Source organism: Ambystoma mexicanum, chromosome 6p (genome assembly GCF_040938575.1).
Source record: "Ambystoma mexicanum isolate Mex_15411 chromosome 6p, UKY_AmexF1_1, whole genome shotgun sequence".
NCBI classification, from domain to species: Eukaryota; Metazoa; Chordata; class Amphibia; order Caudata; family Ambystomatidae; genus Ambystoma; species Ambystoma mexicanum.
Genome location: NC_090935.1, coordinates 560,762,168 through 560,778,779, shown reverse-complemented (window position 1 = coordinate 560,778,779; position 16,612 = coordinate 560,762,168). Strand labels below are relative to the sequence as shown.

The 16,612-nt window shown below is 44.9% G+C and overlaps 1 protein-coding gene across 2 annotated transcripts in view; it reads right to left on the bottom strand.

Moving 5' to 3' along the window:
* MAST4 (microtubule associated serine/threonine kinase family member 4) overlaps positions 1 to 16,612 on the bottom strand; it is a 2,307,007-nt gene that overhangs the window by 1,601,175 nt on the left and 689,220 nt on the right. For both annotated transcript variants that reach the window (XM_069627380.1, XM_069627381.1), the window contains exon 3: positions 1,403 to 1,521. In XM_069627380.1, coding sequence (XP_069483481.1) covers positions 1,403 to 1,521 — 119 coding nt within the window. The remainder of the gene's footprint in view (positions 1 to 1,402; positions 1,522 to 16,612) is intronic.

The following is a 16,612-nucleotide window of genomic DNA, read 5'->3' as shown; positions in this document are numbered from 1 at the left end:
GGGAGCTGAGAGGGGCAAGGGCTCGGGAGAAGGGGGAGAAGGCCACAGTATTTCTCCACATTGATTTGAAACAATACTGTCAAAGGCTGAGATGTTTGCAAAGATCACCTTAATCAGTGCTTTAAGTGGGCCGGGGTCAGGCCCCGGCAGTCTCCAAAAAGTGGTCCCACAAAACATTGGCGGGATGCATTATCGCGCCGGAGATGCGCCCACCAGTTTAACGTCAGGCGAGCTGACAGACGTGCCAGCCAGGCACAGCGTCGCTGAGGCTGGCTGGCACTTCCGTCAGTCACTGTAACTTCCTCTGATGACCCCTCATGAGGGGTCATCAGAGGAAGTTACTGTCCCTTTGTTTGCCCTCCCCAGGTCACTGACCCTCGCAGGCTCCGTGATCTAATATACAGATTAGATCATGGAGCCTGCGGGTTCGCAGAGGGTGAAAGACTCCTCGGGCTCTGTGATCTATCTGCTCTAACAGAGATCACTGAGCCTGAGGCACCTTTCTCCGTTGGCAAAGCTTTATAAAAGATGCCTTGAATTGTGTACGTTTCAAGCCATCTTTTATAAACCTAGAAATATTTCTATGTTTATAAAAGACGGCTTGAAACGTAAACAATTCAAGGCATCTTTTATAAAGCTTTGTCGACGGACAAAGACGCCTCGACTTTGACCGTCCTCAACGCTTTATTAAAGATGCCTTGACTTGTTTACGTTTCAAGCCGTCTTTTCTCAACATAGAAATATGTTACAAATGTCTATATTTCTAAAAGGTGGCTTGAAAAGTACACAAACCATGGTAAGGTAAGCACAAGTGTGCGTAACTTACTATGTGTGTGCACTTTTCAAGCCACCTTTTATAAACATAGAAATATGTAACATTGCTATGTTTATAAAAGATGGCTTGAAAAGTACACAAACCATAGTAGTACGCATAAAATGCTCACATACATTTATATATTTGTTTGCGCACCTTACTATGATTTGTGCACTTTTAGGCCACGCCCACAATGGAAGCCACGCCCCCAAACAAGCCCCCCCCCTCAATTTTTTACCCCACTTAAAGCACTGACCTTAATCATGTTCTCTCATCCCGTCCCTCTAACACAGTTTGCCAGACTGTGGGCACTTGTTGAGCTTCTATTTGAGACTCGCTTATTGCACATATATCAGCTAAAGTGAAATACAAACCAATTGAAAATTCCAGAAGAGGGATTGGTTGATGTTTATCTGACAAACGTTACAACTTGCATATCTACTGCTGTATATAGGACATATGTTCATGACAAATAACTCAAATCAAACATGCATGTCAAATGATCCCGAGTATCGCTATTTCCAGAAACATCTCTACTGAGCCCGTCCTGTTGGTGCACATGCATTTGAAACATGTTGTGCTACTCACCAGACTGGCTGTCAGAGACGGCGCCGACTGCCCCAGGGTCTGGCTGCGCATGCGCACAAGATTGGAGGTTTCCCCGGAAGCCGACCATGACTGCTGGCCGTTCGGGAGCAGGTACCGCCCTGTTAAATGGAACGTGGATGTTCTTTAAACATTAGGTGCACGCAGACAGAATATGTTACATTAGGATTTCTATTACAGCTTAAAATGTATTGAACCGCTATACACACGCTGATAAAGTCATAGTAGAACCAGCAGTCATACTTTTCTGCCATCTGATGGTAACAACTTTCATTCAACTATTTACTTTCGGAGATGTATACGGTTGGCAAGAATAAGAAATATTATTCATGAAATAATAATGAAACCTTTTACACATAACAGTGTGGCGGAAACGGATGCAGTGCAGCATTAAAACTGCACGGGTGTTGATGTGGATGGCTGGCATGGCAGTAGCAATTTCTTGCAGTGTGCATTTGACACAGTGCTGGAGAAGTTCCATGGTTCTGCGCCCTTAGCTCTGAGGTGCCTCATACCTGTGAGTGAGTGAGTGAGTGAGTGAGTGAGTGAGTGAGTGAGTGAGTATTCATGATAGTCACGCTGTGTGGTCGAGGATCAAAGAGCTCGTTTTCGGGTCAGAGGGATGACATGTTCCTTAGCCGGCCTTGCATAGTCAGCACATGGCAACAAGGGCAGACTTGGCATGGTAAGACTCCCCCTGGCCCCTCCAGAGTTCAAATTATTGTTTTGGGAATTGTTACCCGATGTACTAATTTATACTTTATGTGTAATGTGAAACAGCCACTTTGCAGCGCTACAGGGTATTAAACGCGTTATAAATAGCCAATTACAATTACAAGCGGGGAGAGGAGAACTGCGCAAGAGGAAAAGAGAATTTAACCAAAAGGAAAAGAAGCTAGCATCACAACCATGTCACATTCTTATGAAATAAGTGCTGGGGGGATGGTGTGGGGAGTGGGGGCCGGAGGGAACTGAGTGTGAGATCCATGATCTCCAGGAGCCAATTAACAGGCAGAATGTATACACGTGCACAGACAGGAACCAGACAACAGCAGGACGGGTACACTCAGGTATTACAGAGAATGTCGAGTGAAAGAACCATGCAGTCAGTGGAGAGGCGAAAATCATGGCTCGATGAACAGTGAAGGACTGTACAGGTAAGGTTGACTAATTGTGACTAAGTCATGTCATCTTGTCCCACCTACATTGCCCTCCAACCATGCTAACTGTGCCCTCCTGGGGTGGCTTGACCCTAGATGTCGGTGATGTGTCGCTTATCTAGGGTGAGGGGACAGAGAGAGGCTTGCCCTACCAAAATAAGGCAAACAGTAAAGCTAAAAACACCTTAAAGACACTTTGCGCTGTGCCCCAGAGTGATAGAGATCAAACAGGAGAAAACGGTTACTTTAATTTTCCTGCTTTTATGACCTCAGAAAAGGTTAATATTAAATTACAAAAGCAAGGCTCAAAACTGAGCTTAGAGCCCTTTGGTTGCATGCATGCAATGGATGGGGATGCAGAATAACTTCAACATCAAATAATCAAACCAACTCAGCAAGATGGCAAAGTTTGCTGTTTTAATATCAATTATCTAAAACAGGGAGTTGCAACCGACATCAACGGACATACGCTCGAGTTCTCCCAATACATTTGACATAAAAACACATTTATATACAAATAATGTGTCATAAGTGATGTTACACTACATGGCAAATGAGAAAAACCTATGAGGGGTTCCGATAGGCTTAAGGGAAACAACTAAATATACTTTCTATATGAGGTAGGATTGTGATTGGATATCTACTGTCAGGTGGCCAATTTATGCCTACCTCTAAAACATGTCATCTTCAACAGTGTGAAGTACACGGTATATCATTGGCTTTAAAACTATAAAGCCCTTCATTGTATGACCCTTTGCAATCGGTTGGCACGCTTGTGCCATGTCTGGAACATTCGGTTCACTTAGCAGCATGTGAGCTCAGACCCAGGTGCCAGGAGGTGGACTTGACAATCTCCCCACCCAATTAGCCCAACGTCTCATCACCCATGCCTTCTGCCATGAAGATTGTCTTTGAGCTTGGACTTGGAGAGTATTCTTGTCTCTGGGAATATAAGGGAGGGCAAGCATGCTCAACTCTATTTCCATCCTTCGCTCACGTGAAAGGATACCCTGATTTGGACCATTTTTCAGCATTTAAATGTGTTAAATGAATACAACTTGGCAGGCATGGTGTTCTTTCTTTGCACCTTAACAAGGGATTATTCAGCTTCTCACGTTCCCTGCCTTTGAGAATAGATAACCGACCATGGCTGCCTCAGCTGTGACACCCGGCCAGACAGCCTTGCTATTCGTATCCACGATCTCAGCTAATTATGGCTGCAACACAGTTCTCAGCCTTTCCTCTCCATGGGTCTGGGTTTATTAAATTCATGACACCGATGTCCAGCTTCTATACAATGGCAGCTCTGCCTTCCCTACATATAGCTAGCTTCGAAGATTACTTAAACTACTTGCATTGCTGCATCTGTACAGGTATTGAACAGCTTGCATTTTCTGCAGTGCATCACACATGCACGCCAGTGCATCAATCTTCTTCTCGCATATGAAAGTTTACTCAATTCTTACCTTCATCAGTTTCTATAAGGTGCATCCATTCTCTTCATTAGTATTCTTAGTGCGTCACGCTTGTCTCTTGTGACGTCACTGGCTCCTCTTTTACTCGTTTTCATATTCCTTCGGGGAGTTCCTCCCTCAGATTGTAATCTCTTCAGGAATACATCTGATAGGGTTTTCTTAGTTGGTATCTTCGTTTGAACATTCACCGTGAGATGGTCACAACTGCTGGTGTCAAGCATGGCACAATCTCAGGCTTCCAACATTCAGGATGTACGGGGGCAGTATTTCCTGCAGAGGCATGTAGCTGCTCCTCTACAACTTAAAGAGCTTTGTGCAAATGTCTTACACACAAGTGTTCAAAAAAGGGGATCCCTAAATTACTGGGAAAAACCCCAAGAACAGACATTGGCCATTGTCTGTTCTTGGGGTAGTCCCAGTTTTTATTATTAATTTCAACCTTTTCTGAGGTCAAAAAAAGAGGAAAATTAAAGTAACCGTTTTCTCCTGTTTGATCTCCATCACTTTGGGGCACAGCGTAAAGTGTCTTTAAAGTGTTTTTAGATTTGCTGTTTGTTGCCTTATTTTGGTAGGGCAAGCCTCGCTCTGTCCCCTCACGCTAGATAAGCGGCACATCACCGACATCTAGGGTCAAGCCACCCCAGCAGGGCACAGTTAGCATGGTTGGAGGGCAATGTAGGTTGTACAAGATGACATGACTGAATCACAATTAGTCAACCTTACCTATACAGTTTGTGTATGAATATGTCAGGGTTCTGGTACAGGCTACTTACCCACCCATAGTCCTCAAGCGTGTTTACCACGATGAATAGTGAGCCACCCCAAGAAAGGACATAGGCCTAGTGGCCAATCTGCTCAGGGAAATAGGCGACCAACCTACAGAGGTTAAATGGTTAACTTGTGGCCTTCCTCATCTCAGTGGAAGAGGCAGGGCCTCCCAAATGGGGGGCAATGCAGCCATGACGGTCTCACAGTCTTTCCTTTTAGTGAAGCTCACAATGAGTTACCTGATCCTAAAATCCTGCACTCCCACTGAGCTCAATGAATCAAACACAAAGTTTGAATGTGCCTTGTTTTGTCCCAACCATTATTCAGGTTTTTGGAAGCACTGTTCCCGCTATGGATTATTCAAGCTAAATCAATATAATAATGGAAGGGGAGTTATTTCAGTCAATTTAGGACAAACATATTTTTACATCACAAAATTCCCTGGGTCCATGGCCTTTGGAAACATCTTAGTCCTTCCCTGACATGCCAGTAGTTAGCAACCTGAAGTCTATAGGTCTGGACACCACTGGCTCTACAGTACCTTTTAAGCTAAAAAAAAAAAGACCTGCATTCACAATCATCAATTATGAATTAATTTGCAAGCTGCTGAAGGCCATATCAGCAGCTGCAAATGCCTGCTCCACCTCAGAAATCATATGCAATGGCAACTGTAAGGGTGCAGAAGGAGGAGGCTGACACACAGGTGGCATGGTGATTGCTACAGACATATTAGCCAAGAACAATAAAGAGAAACCCTAACTTTCCCTAACTCTAAGAGGGGCTTCCCTGCCTCAATTAAAACACTAAAGGTTTTGTGAGGAGTCAGAAATGAAACTCCGACTCAAGTCAGCCCTGTTTGTGGTTAAAGAGTTTTATTGAAAATAAAAGGGGTTGGAAAAATGCCTCTCTGACCTTGTCCTAAGAGGAATTTCCCTACCAAAAACGAAGGATCCCTCTGTGTCAGAATGTCCCAACAAATAGTCATGTATCCAAAGTTCTATTCTGAACCTCACACTAAAAACAAAGTGTATGGTGAAAAGGAAAATGTCTTTAACCATGGGAGGTTGAGAAAAGTGTTCTTGAAGGAAACATAAATAGCTCCAACAAATGTTCTTTAAGGATAAAGATTCTGGTTCCATAGGGTAGCTCCCTTCCTCTGGATTCTTCTTTACTCCTTGAGGTTTTATACACAACAGTTCTTTATGCCCCTCTTGGCCAATTACAAGATTTATATAAAAAGCAGTCTGGATTTATAATCTTGGTTTTTATTACGGGACACCCGATATATTTCTCTGTCTGCTGATGTTACTCCTCCTCTCTTATTCAACACACATTGAATGGTATACTCACCTGCCAGGGCTTCTGATTCACACACTTGAATTTGCCTGGTATGCTCTCCTGACAGGTTTTCTGTTCATTCTGGGTTTTGACCCCCTCCCAATATATATTGCACTGGATAAAGTATCCTCCTGGTATTTTATCCTCTCTCTACTTGTATATTTGCACTGTGTACATTCACACATTAGAAAAGGGGTTCTTTGCCACTTAATTCTCCCCTTCTCAATATGTCAATTTTCTCTTAGTAAAGTTATTTAATTGCACTCTGTGTGCCCGCTGAAACGCCCCAGTGTCCTATTTGCTTCATGGTGGATCCACCAGATTTCCTTGGCGTGTTTGAATTCTCCCGCTGTCATTTGCTGACGGGTTCCTGTCGGCTCCCTTCTCGTGGCTGCCTTTGCTTTGCTCGCAGTGTTCCCGTGGCTTCCACTTCACATGTCTGCTTTCTGCTTGGCTGCGGTAAGTGAAATGCTGCTTCGGTTCCCCTGTGAATGCCCAGGAGTCTCTCACTTTCTCTTGGTGTTCCCACGTGTCCAGGTGCAGCAGCTTCTTTTTTCTCCCTCAGACAGCTGCATGGCTCAACCACACTGGCCTTAGCATGTCCGCTCTCCCTTCCTCACAGAGGTGCAACTCTCTCACCAGTCGCCGCAGCAACTGTCTCATTCTCTGCTTGGGCTGCTTAAATTTCCCAGGTACAGGCGTGTGCCAGAAAACACAAGTTCTTGCTGAGCTTCAGTCACTTTTGCTCCACATTGCTCACTCCTTCTTCCTCTTCCTCGTCCCAGTATTTGGAGAATTCTGGGAGCAGTAGTCCTTTGTTGACAATTGGCTCGCATTTTTAAATGGAAAGTCAGTTCTGGTTGAGTGATAAGTGAAAATGAAAAAGGTGATTTCATCAGATTGGCAAGGCAGACCAAAGTTGGAAGGTTGATCCATATGTTTGGAACAAAGTGTTTCCCTGTTCTTCATAGCAAAGGGAGTAGATGCATGACAAACCATGAGGGTTACAGATATGGGAAGGTCTTTTTCGAGAGACAATGGGGGATACCAGGTCTCACCCGATGAAGACATGACATCTCCCTGGAGGCAGTCTCCTCTCATGTGATCCTCCCTCATATAGCCGCCCCAAAGGTCTGGATCAGGTAGAGGCTGCTGTCCCCTGGGCACATGGGAGGTCGTCACCGGCTGGAAATCAGTGATGACTCCATCGGCGTCATCACAGTTCTCTCAGAAAGTCCATGTAAATCAATAGTCCACCGTCCTGTGTCAAAACCCTACTTTTGTCCCTTACACCTAAAACTAAACTAAAGATAAAGTAGACCACCTTGTTCCAGAAGAAATACTCCTTTCTTCTGGACTGGGGATAACATTTCCCTTCCAGGCTTTGACTTCTTAGGGGAATGACAAAATTGTCCACCAACACAAAAGACAATGGGCCTCATTATAAGTTTGCCGGTCTAGTAACAACTGTGCCAGTACGGTAACAACGGTACCGGCAAGCTTACTGGTAAACTACGAGTTCTGCTTGCGGGTGCCTTTTCGCCCACCAGGTCTGACCTGACGGGCGGACCGGCACCGCGAACAGACCATGTCGGATGCACCAGCACCATTCCTGAATGGTTCTGGTGCATCCGGCCTCCCCATTCCCATTGAGCCCTATGGGGTTCGAATGGGGAGCATTTTTTTCCGCCGCCCGGGAATGGGCTGTAATGTCCTGGTAATTGCCCATTCCCGGGCGCCGAAAAAAAATGGATCCCGGCTGCAGCCAGGCAAGTTTTACCGGCACAGCTACCGCCGGTCTCATAATGAGGCCCAATGTTCCAACACTCCTCTTTGGCAGGCAAACTACTTATCTTTTAATACTTTGTATCAGAAAGTCATTTCAGCGTTGGTTACCAGGAGAGTGACTCCCTTCTCCTGGTATCTTGATTTTACAGTTCTACACAACCAGGGGGAATGTCTCCCTTCCCCTGGTCTTGGTTAGCAGTAGAATGACTCCCTTCTCCTGGTATCTTGACTTCAGAGTTCGATTCAACCAAGGAGAAGGACCCCCTTCCCCTCGCCTCTCTTCCCCTTTGGTTTCACAATTTAACATGTTTAGTCTTTCATTGTGAGGGTCCCAGAATCTGGCAGACTTGGTTCACTCTCCTGCTAAGTACTGCCACAAGGAAGATTGTTTTTTCTCTTCTGGGTGAGGGGTCCGAGACCTGTATTTCTCTACTGCCTTAATTTGGAAGACCTGGTTAACTCTCCAGCTAGGAACCACCATGAAGACGATGACTTGTAATACTTCTCTCTTGTGGGTGTGGGTCCCAGACCCGTATTTCTCTGCAGCTTTGTTCTGGCAGGCCTGGTTTACTCTCCTGCCAGGCACTGCCACAAAGGTGGTGACTTGTGGTTCTCCCCTCCTGTGCATCAGACCGTATTTCTCTGCAGCTTTGTTCTGGCAGGCCTGGTCTACTCTTCTGCCGGGTACTGCCAAAAAGAAGATCACTTTCATGGATCTTCTTTTGTGGGTGCAGATCCCAGACCCGAGTTTATCCATTTCTGTCTTTGGCATTCTGTACATTTATTTCTCCCCCAGTGGTTCCCTCTTCACCCCTGCTCTGTTGGTCTAGAGTCCTCCACGACTCTGTTGCAGCCCAGCCAACCGTCCTAGCAACTTTTGTACCTAGAGGGTTCTTCCAGGAACCATTCAGTCCATCTTGGTCTCTTCTGACTTTTGTTTTGGACTTCTCATGTCTTCTCTCGCTCTCCGATGTGCTGTGGCAGTACCACAGCCTGTGGTTCCTCGGAGGATGCATGTCTTCACTCGACTGTGTGGTCCAGCTTCCTCGCACACCTGGACCTCTCCTTCGCCAGCTTTCCAGTCAGTCCATCCATGGTGGACTGGATAGAGACGCCTCTGCCTTCTCGCCAGCATCCCAGTCCCCAGCCTTTTCTGTTCCCACGCTCAAGGCTCCTACAGCGATGGCTTCACAACATAGTAAGTCCTTTATTCATGTTTATTGTAAGCGGGTACAGAAGACTTGACCATCTATTCAAGTTCTCACCATTGCCCTTCCTTGTGTCACACCCCTTTCTCATCACAGTACGTTTTAAGTAGGTCTCCCTTAGATAGTCCCTGCTCTTCCTCATCCTAGTAGTTATTATGTTTTCAGACTTGCAAACAAACATGGAAGTATGGGATTTGGAGTTGGGTTTTATGGGATAGTAAGGTGTACAGAGTGTGGGTGGAGGGTTGGCATACCACGTTCTCCATCTATTTTTGTCCTTGCCGCCAGAGGGGGAGTCTCACCACATTAGATACTCCTGGCTGTGCACCACCCCCAGGGGTACTATCAGATAGTGGCCTCAACCCAATGGCCTCATGGGAAGGGGAGCGAAAGTGGCTCACCCTCGTGGAGAAGTGACAACATCTAATGATCTGTCACACAACTAAGATCTTTTTGTCTCAGAAATGTGACACACGGTTTATTGCAGGGTTTCTGAGAGGCGCTACTTGAATTATTGGCACAAAAAAACGAGCCAATCATGTCAAATTATGTTACATATGTGTTCAATGCAAAGGATAAGTTATCTGCCAGATGAGAATTCTTGGCAGCAAAAGTGTAGTTGTTATAGGTTTGAGCAGCTTCCTGGGCCAGCAGCCGGTCAGCTTCGCTGAAGGACTTCCTGCAATGGGAGTCCGCCTGTGTGCAATCTCGCATAAGGAGGAGACGGTCAGGCATGAACCATGAGAGGTATAATGTCGAGCCTTGACCAAGGTTAGAGGAGAAATGTGATCCATTCCCTTAACAAGAGCCTAGTTAAAAAATCCTGGCAGGAAGAATCACCCAGGTTTAAAAACTCAGAAATCTGCAATAAAGTTGGAAATAGTGAGGGAGGAGTTCATTCTGTCCTAGATCTAGGCAGGATGGATGTGCCCAATACATCTAAGAGAACAGATGTCGAAAAAATGGTTGTACCAGACTAGGGGTCGCGTGTCAGAGCAACAAATTAATTCTCCTAGACAGTATAAAGTCCAAGCAATGCCCTTTAACATGAGATAATGAGGTGGTTAATATCATGGACATCTATAAGCTTCAGAAACTTTCTAAAGTCTGTTAGAACGGGTACTTACCCAGAAACTCAAGCGACTGCCGATCAGTAATTGTTTTTCATCAGGGAGGCCAGACCAAAAAACGGCTTAAATAAAGGTGTGAAAAGAAATATTTTTGGGCTAAAGTGAAAAAAAGCTCCATTCAGAAGTTTATATTAATTATAATACATCAACTGTTGATATTAACACTTCATCAATTAATGTATTAAATAATTAAGGTTAGATCCCTTTCTCCAATGTTGATTCCACTCACTTCATTTTTTAGCTTCTCCTAACCCTTTGGCCTACATCAAATGCTTGTGATGTTAGTCCAGCCATTGTTGTAAAAAAAACCTTTCCTACACTTTGCCACTTGGATTTCCAATCCCATTAAATTAACATTCTCTGCTGGAGAGTAACCTGCTTCCCTAAAGAATTAGATGTTGTATACTCTACTTAATGGAAGGAAAACAACCGATTTCAGGCCTTTCTTAGATGTCCGAGCTCCCGGAAAAGGGTAGCTACAAATCAACTTCAGGGCTTTTTAGAGAACTCAAGGTTTCTAGAACTCAATCAATCTGGTTTTCCTGGCAAGAATGGGACCGAGACAGCATGATTGTCAGTTTGGGATTTTATCTTGAGCCTGCATGACAAAGATCTTATTATAATGCTTGACCTATTAGCAGCTTGCAATACCATGAACCACCACCAACGTCTTATTTGGTTATCGGACGTAAAACGTGTTGGGGGAATTCTCTTGGAATGGTTCCACTCATTCTCGAGTGGGCGGTACAAGTCCTGCTTGAACTTTTTCATTCATTAGTGTTTTCGAATGATTGTGGGGTCCCTTCAAAGTTCTTCTGTCCTTACTCCTTTCTAACATAATCGACCTGGTCTCCCTATTGAAACACCTTAACAACTTCAGTTTTAACTAGCATTCCTATACAGATGAGACTCAAATCCAGCTTTGCATTAATGGTCCTCAGGATGACCATCATTTTCCACTGGTCTGGATGAAGTAAGGGAAAGGAGAGTGAGTGGATTGAATCTGTAATCTCCCAAAAGCAGGATTGCATGGTGTGCAGTAATAGATTCGTGGCACAAAAGTAGTCTGTAAAAAGAAATGTAGCAATAATGCTGTGGTGTGACCTGGTAAAGGTGTACCCATTAGACCATTTAAGGGGAGCAGGGGTTGCGGGGGTGTCCACCACACCCCTTGAATGGTATAATGAGTCCGGGATTTGCCGGGGTGACCCCCGCATCCATTACATGGATTGCGGCGGCAAAACCACTGCCTTTTTTGCTGCGCTATTTTGTGTACACAGTAATTTTTGCCACGATATTAACACATGGAACCAATTGCATCTGTTGGTTCCAAGAATTGTTCTGAATAGCCCGGCATGTGTTTTTGCCCCTCCCACGCTTTCGGGCCATGTACCAAGGTTCCTTGATCATATCAAAACTTACAACTTATATGGGATGCAGACCATGGTCTGAATTCTCAGGTCACAAGAGGATATTTTATAAACATCTGCTAACTTACACAGATTGTTCCTTCTATTCCTAATGATATTCACAAAGTAGTTGTGGACGCAATGGTGCTCACCAAATGAGATTGTTAATTCTATCTATACCGGAATTCTTGTGTACCAACTTAGGTGTCTGAAATGTGCTCAGGATGCCACAGTACAAGTGTTTGAACTTTATACATTTGGCACTTTCCTAACTTGACTGGCTTCCTGTAGAGAACCTAGTACAGTTAAAGGTGTGCTGTTTGGATCTTAAGTGTCCTCAAAAGGCGGACCGGTAGCGCGTGGCAGCAGTTACACAGAAATGTGCTGGTCCAGTGACACCAATCTATTTACAGATCGCACTACAAAGCAAATAACTGGTGTTCTGTAACTATGGGCAGGTGCTCCACGGCGGGTTCAGCAACGATACATATGAATACCCCGATCTCACAGACGGGAAAATTGTCAGCAAGCAACAAATTCATCCCTCGATTGAGCTCCTGTTGGCGGCGTGGACTGAAAATGCAAGGTTGGACTTTAGATGGAAATTGGCACATCTCACATATATGAAGTTGAAAGAAGCTCGAGTGACAAATTCCCCTGGGTGAAGGAATCTACCGCCCTGAAGAAGGCCGGGTCATTTTGAGTCAGAGACGCATCAGCCAAAACTCGAGGTGGCCGTTCCTTTACTATGTTCAAAATGTATTTTCTTTGGAAAACGCCTTCCTTGGCATAATTGACAAAATAGCAACGTATCATAGTCCTATATATATTGATGCACCTTGTGGAAAAAGGTTATGGGCATTGGGGGCCTATTAATTAAACCGTTTTTTTCTTCATGTTTATGTTAATGAAAAGAATGTTGACGAATTCTGGTTTGGGTGAGTGAGGTAGAAGTATGAATGTGTATGAGTTGATGTGGTTGAATGTGTTGACAAGCAGTCACCATTGTCTGGGGATATGCACTTGCAAATGTACTATTTTGTACTGGATGACAATTGTTGATTTCAAACACTGAATTGGTCACAGTGTCTAGATTTTCGCTCTATAAATTAAACATTTCAATACATTGAACACTGTGATCATGAAAAGGCATTATCAGGAATTCTTGCATAAATAAATTGTGAATAGGACTTGTTGTTATGGATTTTAAGTGTTGGCCTGTCTCCTCAATGTATTTCAGAAAATACACAGGTTCCCTCAAAGTATATATAAAATCAATCATAGGGCTTATTAAAAGGAAAATCATTTCAATAGTTTAAAGTAAGTTTAGTACGAATGTTCATTGCTTGTAGCAAACATATCTCGACTGTAAAGCATACCAGTGGATTATTCAGCATTAATAAAAATATACGTGCTGGGCCACAGTTTCTACAACAATATTTCCTCAGAATGGGTAGCAACGTACATAGATAAAACATAGTGTACTTTGGGAAGATTAACAAAATGTAATGGGGTGCATGGGGCATTTAAAGTCTAGTGCATAAGGCACTTTCTATTCTTCTAAAGTCATTTAGTGGCAGCGTATTAAAAAGAAATTTGGTTAGAAGTGCACACGAGACCGTGTGTCAGGTCCAGAGTAAGTGTGGCTCAGGACCTGGTTTGCTTTCAATGTGAGATATAGTCTAACTGTATATTCTCTGAACAAAGCTCTTCTCTATGCATTTGATGTAGCGAGAAAGAACATTCTCTGAGAAAACTTTTATAATTTCTTGGAATACATCTTATTTCATTCTGTTTTTACGTAAGACAGCCAAGGTATACAGCCTGCAGTGACACTGGTCATGGCACCCGATAGTATACTCTTGGTCACACATCGTGGATTGGTCCACATTGAACACCACAGAGGGGCAGGATTCAGAGACATTCTTCAATATTCGGTAGCCCAACTTCCTCATGGAGAATTACAGAAGGGATCGACTGGGGCACTTTAAAAATGCTTCACATTTACTTTCAGTACAGCCAGCTTGTGTACTGGTTACTTCCCCATTCCACATGTGCATAATCAGTAGATTGTAAAATCCTTAATTTGTTGTCATTGGTTAAACAGTGGTCAAAATGGCAGTCTCTTATATTAAATACTCTTAAAAGAAAGATGACTTGTGTGTTCATAGGATGTGTATGTAGAATAGGATGTGTCATACAATGTTCACTTCAGCGTTCACTATACAATGTTGCTGCTTGCAACCTTGCCTTCAACACAGACCGGTCTGGTATCAGTCTCCCCAACTCATTGGCTGTGCTGACTAGACTGGCACTGCTTTGTTGTAGGAGTCAAGGGCAGTAACTAGCCGGCAAGCGTTTCTCCATGCCTGAACTATCGACGCAGGAGAGCCCCAGGTACCTCCGACACACAATACCGGATTCTTCAGCCTTGTTTCCTGGTCTTACGTTTTCTGTTCTCGAAGGATCATGAAAGTAACGGTTCCTCGTCTAAAAGGTCAAGGGCACTTCTCTCCTTGCGATCCCCTTCAGTTTTGCAGTCTTTCGCCTTGTATTAAACTGCCGCCTTGGAACTGCTGCTTACTCATGTGCTTTGGCTCCCTCAGAGTGTGCTATCGTGCTCCTCCTTTTATCTGTGTGGCGAAGTGTAATGGAAGACAGGTGTGTGTGATAGTCAGTAATTGCCTGACCCTGAATGACAATTGTATTGGGACATGTCAGGTATACGGCTCAGCTGTTAGTCCATTTTATCTCATAACAAGCTGTTCGTGAGAAAGTGTTCATGTTGGGAAGGGGGAGGTTGAGTTCTTAAGTATCCTATCTGGGATAATGGGGTAAAGGTATTACAGGGAAGGGGATACAGTGTCTTGCCATCCGGTGTCCCACTCCCACTCCCTGAATACCCCTCACCCAGGTGATCCTCCTGCACTGGTCCATCCCCAGGAACTGGGTCCAAAACGATGGCCATGTCCTGGCCTCAGATGTATTCTTCCTTTCCTCTCCTTCCCCCAGAAGCTCATTGTCTCCAGAGTTCTGGTTCTCTCTAGGCTGGACTACTGCAACAGCCTCTTTCTAAATCTGCCTGCTTCTACTCTCTGCCCTCTGCAACTCATCCAGAACAGGACTGCGAGACTTGTCCTTGGCTTCAAGACCAGGGATCGTATCTTCCCAGCACTGAAATCTATGCACTGGCTCCCAGTGGCTGCGAGGATTAAGTTTAAGACCCTCTGCATTGTCCACAAGGCCTTCTGGAGCCTGGGGCCTCAATGCCTCCAACTCTCCCTTCGTAAATATCTTCCTACTCGAGCTCTTTGCTCCTGCGCCTCCAACTCCTTCACGGTCAGACGCTTCTTCAAGCAACGAGTTGGTGGTACATATCTTTCTTCGGCTTGGGCCTCCCTCTGGAACACCCTCCCTGCCTCTTTGAAACTTGAGGCGAACCATCTCCGGTTCTGGAAGCACCTCAAGACTTTCCTATTTGCTTCTGCCTTCTCTTTTCTTCTACCCTTCTGAATTCCTGGCTGAAACTGTAACTGCATTGGTCACCTGGCTAACCTCTGATCTCGGGCCCAAGTCCCCTCCCTGCAAGTTGCACACCTGCACTGCCCCCTGGCAACCCTTGCACTGGGGTCTGTATCTGCAACCCTAAAGCCCCCATACCTGCACTTTGGACACCTGCTGTCTGCAATTGCACTTGCCACCAGCTGGCTGCACTTTTATTGTTTGATCCCATGTACTGCAGTGCCCCCCTTTCCACTCACACTTTTCCCCACCACTCTCCCCTGCACTTGCGCAATCTGAATGTCACCTGGCCTAGTAAGACCGTTGTCTGTCTTTCCTTTGTTCCCACTCCCTTGCCTCATCGCACCTTGAAACACTTGTGTATAGAGGTGCGTTATAAATGCCATATCATATCACCTGTATGACGGATCCCCGGGGACTAGCAGGTGAGACACCTTCTGGTTTCTCACATGACACAAAACGGAACAAGGGGTGGTTATGTGACCGCCCCCATGGTCTTTGAAGAAAACCTAGAAAACCTCTATTTTGTGTCATGGAGGGGCTCAAAAAGGACCCAGCTAGGAAAAAATTGATTTCACAAGGTGAAACCATATTACACAGGCAGAACGATTACCAGCAGTCTAGCCATGTGACTAACAGAGGGGATAAACTCTCTGGGATAGTAGGGGGTACATTTGGGGTATCCCTGCCTTAGGAGCCATAGGGGCTATTAAAGCAGAGCCCATAAAACAGAGCCAGAGATTCACACAGTTTTGGAATTAAGCCAGAATGGGAGAAAGTCAAAAAGCCATGAAAGGTTGCAAAAAGTGCAGGGGGCTACCTAACCAGGTAAAAAGTGGGCTTTCTACTGAAGACCCGTTGGCTGAGCTTTCTCAATAATATGAATCATATTCCATGTGAAAAATTAAGTGACTTACTATAGAGTTGGAAGAGAAGCTTAAATGTTGTGAGAAACCCATTAGATTAGTAGTTTGAAATTATGAGAATAAGCATAAACTGAATGTGCTAGGCTGCCTTGGTGTGGATCTCCATTAGGGATGCTGCAATCTCCAGTGCTTCCGAGGACATTAATGGGCACCAAAGGTTCGGTCTGGCGATTACCATTGGGTGGTAAAGTAGCTCCATTCCTCCCTGTGCCAATCTGTGGTGACAACTGAGGGAATAGGCTTTCTGAGAGCAAGGTTGGATGGCTGGTCTTGCAAGATTATCATCAGCCAGGTGTAGCCTCTGATGTCTGGCTCTGGTCTCGGGCAAGGGCGTAAACCTCCCTCACCCCAGATCAGGGGCAGTCCCTATGCAAACTCCCCACCCTCCTAGCCATCTAGATGGGCAGAGGTGCTGCACAAGCAAAATAAAATCACTGTTAACAGGAGATGGGCTATGTCCAGAGTTCT